Source organism: Mizuhopecten yessoensis, unplaced genomic scaffold, assembly GCF_002113885.1.
Source record: "Mizuhopecten yessoensis strain PY_sf001 unplaced genomic scaffold, ASM211388v2 scaffold10591, whole genome shotgun sequence".
In the NCBI taxonomy this organism is placed as follows: Eukaryota; Metazoa; Mollusca; class Bivalvia; order Pectinida; family Pectinidae; genus Mizuhopecten; species Mizuhopecten yessoensis.
Genome location: NW_018408623.1, coordinates 673837 through 683459, shown reverse-complemented (window position 1 = coordinate 683459; position 9623 = coordinate 673837). Strand labels below are relative to the sequence as shown.

Sequence of the window (9623 nt, the reverse complement as noted above, 5' to 3'; positions counted from 1 at the left end):
GGGGGGGTATACTGGAATCAGCTTGTCTGTCATTTCGTCTGTTCGTCCATAGAACAAGTTTGTCTGGACAACTACTTCTGAAGTAATTGACCAATTTCAACGAAAGTTTCCAGATATAATAACTATTACCTGAAGTTGTTCATCCAGGTATTATATTTTCATTCTTACCCTTTTTTACGAAGTTACGGCCCTTTGTTGAGAAATCCTGAAAAAAAATTCAGGACAACTTCTTCTAAAGTTACAGATCAATTTCAACGAAATTTTCGAGATATAATAACTACCACCTTAAGTTGTTCATTCAGGTATTACTTTTTTATTTTGACCCTTTTATACAAAATTATGGCCCTTTGTTAAAAAATTCTTGTACAGATAACTTCTCCAAGACTACTTGGCCAATTTCAATGTAGGGTTTCAGATATGATAACTACCACCTGATGTTGTGCATCAAGGTATTATTTTGTTCAATCTGACCCTTTTCTACGGAGTAATGGCCCTTTCTTAAAAAATGCTTGTCCATGCAACTTCTCCAAGACTTTGCGGCCAATTTCAACGGAAGTTTTCAGATATGATAACTACCCACTGATATTGTGCATCCACATTGGTTTTTTTCCAATCCTCTCATGATGTGCATCAGGGAAGTATTTTTCATTTCGACCCTTTTGAAGGAGTTATGGCCCTTTGTTAAAAATCGTTGTCCTGACATCTCTTCCTTAACTACTAGGACAATTTCAGCAAAACTCTTTTATCTGGGCAAATAAGATTTGGTTTGCAAGTATGTTTTGGCGTTGGGAGGGAGTACAAGAAGTATGTCAGTGACCTTTAATCTTAAATAAGTGTACAGCTCAGTCAATAAAGAAATCATTACTGGTGGGAGACTATGGATTGCTTTGCAATGCTTTTCCTTTAGCTTACAGTTCTGGTTTATATAGAAGCGGGGGATATAAGTTAGCCTTTAGCTTACAGTTCTGGTTTATATAGGAGCGAGGGATATAAGTTTGTCTTTAGATTACATTTCTGGTTACTATCTGTTGTAATGAATTTGTAGTGTAATTACTATCTACAGTGAAAATCTTTGCACCATACATTCTGATTCCCTTTCAATGGAGTATTTTGTGTTCGGACTCATTTACTATCATCCTTGATACTCCATGGGTAATGCTCACTTATGCTCACTTATGCTCCCTACACCCCTGGAATATGTCATGACAAAATCGAAGACTCATCATGTGCCACCTTGTGGGTAAGACAAGAAAACTTGTTTGATCCTTTGATGTACATTAAAGAATCTCACGGTAGCGTAACTGTAAAATTGACTGGCTTTATAAAGTCGTGTGTTCCTCCTCTGTAATCTTAAAAGGACAGGCATCAGCCTAGCAATTGGTCAGGTTTTTAGCTCACCTGCCCGAAGGGCAAGTGAGCTTATGCCATGGTGCGTCGTCCGTCGTCCGTCTGTCCGGCGTCAACTTTTTACTTAAACAACTTCTTTTCAGTAACCAAAAGGCCTAGGATAATGATATTTGGCCAGAAGCATCCTGGAATCAAGGGCTACCAAGTTTGTTAAAACAAATGACCTTCACCCATTTTTAAAGTCACATGGGTCAAATATGTTAAAATCTTTAAACGACTTCTTCTGAATAACCAAAAGGCTTAGGTTGATGATATTTGGCCAGTAACATGCTGAAATGAAGGGCTACCATGCTTTTTCAAACAAATGACCTTCACCCATTTTCAAGGTCACAGGGGTCAAATATGTTTAAAATCTTTAAACAACTTCTTCTGAATACCCAAGAGGGTAAGGATAATGTTATTAGGCCAGTAACATGCTGGGATGAAGGGCTACCAAGTTTGTTCAAACAAATGACTTTCATCTGTTTTCAAAGTCACAGGGTTCAAACATGTTTAAAACCTTTAAACAACTTCTTCTCAATAACCAAAAGGTCTTGGATGATGATATTTGGCCAGTAACATGCTTGGATGAAGGGCTACCAAGTTTGTTCAAATGAATGACCTTCATCTATTTTCAGGGTCACAGGGGTCAAATATGTTAAATACCTTTCAGCAACTTCTTCTCAGTAACTAAAAGGCTAAGGGTGATGATATTTGGCCAGTATCATGCTTGGATAAAGGGCTACCAAGTTTGTTCAAACAAATGACCTTAGCCCATTTTCAAGGTTGCAGGGGTCAAATATGTTTTAAACCTTCAAACAACTTCTGAACTACCAAGAGGCCTAGGGTTATGATATTTTACCAGTTAGATGCTGGGATGAAGGGCTAACAAATATGTTCAAATGAATGAACTTCGCTCATATCCAAGGTCACAGGGGTCAAATATGTTAAAGTCTTTGAATGAATTCTTCTGAATAACAAAGAGGCCTAGGGTGATGTTATTTGGCCTTTAGCATGCTGGGATGAAGGGCTACCAAATTTGTTCAAACAAATGACCTTCACCCATTTTCAAGGTCACAGGGGTCAAATATGTTTAAAACCTTTAAAACTACTTCTTCTCAATAACCAAGAGGCTGAGGGTTATAATATTTGGCCTGTAGCATGCTGGGATGAAGCGCTACCAAGTTTGTTAAAATTAATGACCTTGATAATTATTCAAGGTCACAATGGTCAACTATGTTTAAAACCTTTAAACAACATCTTTTCAATAACCAAAAGACCTAGGATGATGCTGTTTGGCCAGTAGCATGCTAGGATGAAGGACTACCAAGTTTATTCAAACGAATGATCTCGACATATATTAAAGGTCAAAGGGGTCAAATATGTTTAAAACCTTTATAAACGACCTCTTCTCAATAAGCAAAAGGCTAAGGGTGATGATATTTGGCCATTAACATGCTGGGATTAAGGACTGCCAGGTTTTTTCAAATGAATGACTTTCGCCCATATGCAAGGTCACAGTGGTCAATATATGTTTAAATCTTTAAATGACTTGTTCTGTATAACTAAAAGGTCCAGGGTAATGATATTTTGCCAGAAGCATGCATGGTTGGACGACTATAAACTCTGTTCAACCTTATGTCCTTGATCGACATTCAAGGTCACAGGCGTCATATGTTTAAACCTTTAATAGGTTCTTATGAGTCAAACACTGATATTCTGCCTGTAGCTGTATTTTAGTCCACTTTAAAGATTATTTGTAAGATTAATACCAGGTTAGCGATTCAGGCCCATTGGGCCTCTTGTTTTTATTTCCTTAGACCAGCCAAATAGATAGCCCTGTTCCTTCAATTTTGCAATGTCATCTTCCGAGGGTGCAGAGAGCTAAAGTGTTTGAGAGGGTATACAACATATAGCATTTGTGTACATGTTTGAATCAATGTGTGCATCCACAGTATAGGGACACCCCATGATCACCCCACCGCCCCTACATCCACAGTATAGGGCCACCACATGATCCCACCACCGCCTCCACCCACACATCCACAGTATAGGGACACCACATGATCCCACCACCGCCGCCACCCACACATCCACAGTATAGGGACACACAATGATCACCCCACCGCCTCTACCCCCACATCCACAGTAAAGGGACACCCCATGATCCCCCCACCACCTCCACCCCCACATCCCCAGTATAGGGACCCCCCATGATCCCCCCACTGCCCCCACCCCCACAGTATAGGGACACCCCCTGATCACCCCACCGCCTCCACCCCCTCATCCACAGTATAGGGACACCACATGATCCCCCCACCGCCTCCACCCACACATCCACAGTATAGGGACACCCTATGATCCCACCACCGCCTCCACCCCCACAGCAAAGGGACACCCCCTGATCACCCCACCGCCTCCACCCCCACATACACAGTATAGGGACACAACATGATCACCCCACCACCTCTACCCCCACATCCACAGAAAAGGGACACCCCATGATCACCCCACCGCCTACACCCCCACATCCACAGTATAGGTACACACCATGATCACCCCACCACCTCTACCCCCATATCCACAGTATAGGGACACCCCAAGATCCCACCACCGCCTCCACCCCCACAGCAAAGGGACACCCCCTGATCACCCCACCGCCTCCACCCCCTCATCCACAGTATAGGGACACCACATGATCCCACCACCGCCGCCACCCACACATCCACAGTATAGGAACACACCATGATCACCCCACCGCCCCTACATCCACAGTATAGGGCCCCCACATGATCCCACCACCGCCTCCACCCCCACAGCAAAGGGACACCCCCTGATCACCCCACCGCCTCCACCCCCACATACACAGTATAGGGACACAACATGATCACCCCACCACCTCCACCCCCACATCCCCAGTATAGGGACCCCCCATGATCCCCCCACCGCCTCCACCCCCACAGAATAGGGACACCCCATGATCACCCCCCCGCCTCTACCCACATCCACAGTATAGGGACACCACATGATCCCACCACCGCCGCCACCCACACATCCACAGTATAGGGACACAACATGATCACCCCACCACCTCTACCCCCATATCCACAGTATAGGGACACCCCATGACCCCACCACCGCCTCTACCCCCACATCCACAGTAAAGGGACACCCCATGATCCCCCCACCACCTCCACCCCCACATCCCCAGTATAGGGACACCCCATGATCGCCCCACTGCCTCCACCCCCACAGTATAGGGACCCCCCATGATCACCCCACCGCCCCTACATCCCCAGTATAGGGCCACCACATGATCCCACCCCCGCCTCCACCCCCACATCCACAGTATAGGGACACAACATGATCACCCCACCACCTCTACCCCCACATCCACAGTATAGGGACACCCCATGATCACCCCACTGCCTCCCCCCCCACAGTATAGGGACACCGCATGATCACCCCACCGCCTCCGCCCCCACATCCACAGTATAGGGACTCAACATGATCACCCCACCACCTCCACCCCCACATCCCCAGTATAGGGACACCCCATGACCCCCCCACCGCCTCCACCCCCACATCCCCAGTATAGGGACACCCCATGATCACACCACCGCCTCCACCCCCACATACACAGTATAGGGACACAACATGACCCCCCCCCCTCCCCTTCCCCCACACCCACAGTATAGGGACACCCCATGATCGCCCCACTGCCTCCACCCCCACAGTATAGGGACACCGCATGATCACCCCACCGCCTCCACCCCCACAGCACAGGGACACCCAATGATCCCACCACCGCCTCCACCCACACATCCACAGTATAGGGACACAACATGACCCCCCCCCCTCCCCTTCCCCCACACCCACAGTATAGGGACACCCCATGACCCCCCCACCGCCTCCACCCCCACAGTAAAGGGACACCCCATGATCCCACCACTGCCTCCACCCCCACATTCACAGGATAGGGACACCCCATGATCCCCCCACTGCCCCCACCCCCACAGTATAGGGACACCCCATGATCACCCCACTGCCTCCACCCCCACAGTATAGGGACACCCAATGATCCCACCACCGCCTCCACCCCCACATACACAGTATAGGGACACCCAAAGATCCCACCACCGCCTCTACCCCCACATCCACAGTATAGGGACACCCCATGATCACACCACCGCCTCCATCCCCACAGATTCATTTTATATTTTAACCATGGTATGACAACATGGAGTTCTAAACCTGGTTAGATTTTGTTGATCATCTGTCAAGGTTAAAAGCTCAAAGGTCACACTTGATCAGGTTTTGACAGAAAAAAGCTTGTGCTTGTGAGATTTAGTTTATATTTACCATAGTATGGTGACATCGTGTGCAACACTAGGTGAATTTGGGAAGTCATCGATGAAGAGTTAAGGGTCAAAGGTCACACTTAGCCACTTTTTGAAGTAAAAAGTTATTTATAACAGTATGGTAACATCATGATATTCAACACTTGATAAATTTTAGTTGTCGTCAATGAAGATTTAAGGGTCAAAGGTCACATTTAACCACTTTGATGGAGTTGGGGTATAATACTGATGTGAGCCCCCTGTCACTTTATTTGTATTGTTTTTGAAGCTTAAACGCCAAATTCCTTTGTTTTTCCTGCAGGTGCCAGAAATACGTGACAAAATCCTTGCTGACAATGCTGGCAAATGGAAACAAATAGCAAAGAAGCAGTCAAAAACTCACTTTAACCCTTCCCAAGCAGACATGAGGGCTCAAGCTAAGAGGTAACTAAGGGACTGGTCATTTTGTAAACAAGTTTTTACGGAACATTACAACTTTCACAAAGAAGGATGTTTAGCATGATGTTATAATTTGGACAATTTAGTCCCTTCATATTGCAGTCCCTTGTATGATGCAGTCCTTTGACATTCGAATCCCTTTATAATCCAGTCCTAACCATAATCAATTTCCACCCGCAACCCTTCGATCACGAGCCCGGCGTCTTACCACTAGACTACTGTGCCTCCTAATAATTCAGTCCCTTTACAATCAAGTATACTTTGACAAACCAATTCCACAATTATCCAGTTCCTTTACAACCTAGCCGTTTTAGCTGGAAACAAAGTGGCAGGATTAATATTAGTAACCTCCTGTACATGTATATTGTGTAAATAAACATAAATACATGTATCACTTGCAGATGGGCAGATACATATAACTTTGACATGATGGAGAACTTGCTGTCCGAACCACCAAAGTGTGCCGTATGTGGTAACGAGGCCAGCAAGCGGTGTTCACGCTGTCAGAATGAGTGGTACTGCAGAAGGTAAATAGTTCATTTGGGGAAAAATGTGAAATTGTTTCTTTCAAATTTAAATATGGAAAATAGCTGCCAGGGAGTTTTAACAAAAACATTGTTTTCATAACGTGCACCTATCAAATATGGTTCTTAGAATTTGTTTCAATATAATACAGAATAAATATGATTTTTTATGTAAAGGAAAAGGAGTTATTGTATAAATTTTAAAAGTGTTAAGGAAAAGGATGACTTTTCAAGTAAGGGAAGTGGTGGTGAGTTGGTGGTGGGATCTCATTCACCCCTGAAATTTCATAATGAACTTTTCCGAACTTTGAATTGGAAGAGTTCAAATGTATTTTCAGGTGTGAAAGAATTAAAGGCCATCATGAACACCAGGTAAGACTATAATTGATTTACGATATTTGTTTACAGGGAATGTCAAGTGAGTCATTGGGCCAAGCACAAGAAGGCATGTAACCTTCTGGTGGAATCTCAGGAAAAAGACACAGCACAGAACCAAGTTGTGGAGCAGACATGACAGGAACAGTTGTCAAAGGAAACACATTAATAAGTTGCAAGACAATTCATCTTACAATCATCTTCCCATTGGCAGAGGAAATGCCTTTTTCAGACAGATTCTGCTAAGTGTATATAGAAGTGTGGCTGTCTGTTTATAATAATAGTACTGTTTCCATGATCAACAATACAAGCAAACAAGAACACCTTTGTCAACATCTTTTTAATCCACTTACTTGCAAGAAAGCAGGATTTGGAGTGCTTGAGTATGAGATTGTATTTATTGATGAAATATATTAAAGATTTAATTTTATTTAAAGTGTTTGATCAAAATTTATGTGGTGATAACTTATTACAGGAGGGGACTGTAGGTTTGCACTCCGTCCATATGTTCCATGTTCCGTCCTTTCTTATTACAGGAGGGGACTGTAGGTTTGCACTCCGTCCGTATGTTCCATGTTCCGTCCTTTCTTCCGTCCCTGAAGCATGTTTGGGGTATGTCTCCTCTACTACAGTATTTCATATTGAGTTCAAAAGTAGGTCACTGTGGCCTATATTTTGACCTCTGTGTCTATTCATTCCAGGACATCATTGTTCTCTTTATGACCTGAATCATTTGAAAACATTTTTATTTTCATTCAGTAGAAAGATGAATGAAATTTACTTTTAAGTTATACTTTGTAAAATATAATTATGATAAAATATTATAGAATTATAATTTCATACTTTTTTCTAAAAGTTGAACTTGATGCTGAGACAGTGCAGTTTGGTAATGAAAAGTATCATTTATATTTCTATATTATATTGTCACATTTATGAAATTTTCAGTGCATTTACTACACCAGCAAACCAGAAATTCTCATAATAATGTTTGCAAATTATATAATTAATGAATATATGCAGGTATACTATTTTCTGTGGCATTCATGTTGTTATGAAAGTATTGTGAATGGTTGTACCAGACGATGGTGTGCTTTTGCATTACTTCCAGAAATCTGTTAAGTACATTGTTAATACATGTATAATACAAAAGTCACTTAAATGCAGTATTAAATAGCTCGGCGAATACTTCATTCATTCACTTTGTGTGAAATTCATTCATATGTTGATGTGATCACGTTTTCATCAATACATGCACCATAATCACGTTTACAATCTACCTGAGGGTCTCCATAGACTTAATCAGCATAAAATTGATATGTATTTAGTACAAGTTTGCTATATGTTGTGAACATGGTTTATTGTACTTAATACTTACTTTTTTTCACAAGCGATAAACCAAATAAATATTCAAATATATATGCAATATCGTTTTCTTATGCTTGTTTAATTAGTTTTCTTACACTTGGTTGATAAGTGTTTCTTCGTCATGAGTTTTCTTACACTTGGTTGATAAGTTTTTCCTCGTCATCAGTTTTCCTACACTTGGTTGATAAGTGTTTCTTCGTCATTAGTTTTCCTACACTTGGTTGATAAGTTTTTCTTCGTCATTAGTTTTCTTACACTTGGTTGATATTAATTAGTGTTTCTTCATCATGAGTTTTCCTACACTTGGTTGATAAGTGTTTCTTCGTCATTAGTTTTCCTATGCTTGGTTGATACGTTTTTCTTCGTCATTAGTTCTCCTACACTTGATTCTTGACGTGTCTTCAGACATTGTACGTTTGTCTTACAAAAGAACAAATAACACCATAACATCGTTGCTATTTAATTAATGAGTTGCTCATGGCATCACTAAGTTGGTAAACAAACGGTAAGTTCAAATCAGTGCGACACCCAAGGCCACTAGCTATATACAGGGGCGTTTTCTAGGATATTTGAAAGAGGGGGCGCAGAATAAAATGTGTCGGCGAGCGGAGCGAGGCGAAAAAAGTTTTGGACCTTTTTTTTTGGCTAAAAAACATAAAATAATTGTGAAATGCACTAATGTAACGGTTCCTGACTTGGAGCATGTATATTTTATAGTTGAAGTGTCATGGTTTGACATTTTTTTTATCAGAGTATGTCTTTAATTAATGAATATGATAAATTGCCATATTCAATACAATATTAGCAGATTACGATAAAAAAATCCTTTTTTTTTTTGAAAAGGGGGCGTACGCCCATTACGCCCTCACCTGGACCCGCCCCTGATATAGTCTCGCGTTTTATAATTGTTGACTAATTCACTAGTGTAGACAATGATATATCTGAAATGTCCACGCTGATTAACTCATGTAAGGGCGTGCATATTACCAACGGTGGTACATTTGCTAAGCTATCTGGTTAAAATGGTACAACTTAGGAGGCACATACGCGTCACCTTTAAATTTAATTTAAAATTATCATACTTGTAAGTACAGCATATCATCTCATTCTGGTACGTACAACTTATTACTACGTACACAATAGTATGCTGTGTGAAGATACTTTCTTGTACGTA

At 42.1% G+C, this 9623-nt stretch overlaps 1 protein-coding gene across 2 annotated transcripts in view; it reads left to right on the top strand.

The window, feature by feature from the left end:
- Positions 1-7514, top strand: part of LOC110461232 (zinc finger MYND domain-containing protein 10-like) — an 18634-nt gene extending 11120 nt beyond the window's left edge. Inside the window, exons 11-14 of one of the 2 annotated variants that reach the window (XM_021514623.1) lie at positions 6049-6170; positions 6587-6712; positions 7118-7272; positions 7313-7514. In XM_021514623.1, the coding sequence (XP_021370298.1) occupies positions 6049-6170; positions 6587-6712; positions 7118-7223 (354 nt within the window). In that variant the 3' untranslated portion in view covers positions 7224-7272; positions 7313-7514. Of the gene's footprint in view, positions 1-6048; positions 6171-6586; positions 6713-7117 lie in introns of both variants that reach the window. The other variant, XM_021514622.1, reaches the window with a different exon arrangement.
- The last annotated feature ends 2109 nt before the right edge of the window (positions 7515-9623 follow it).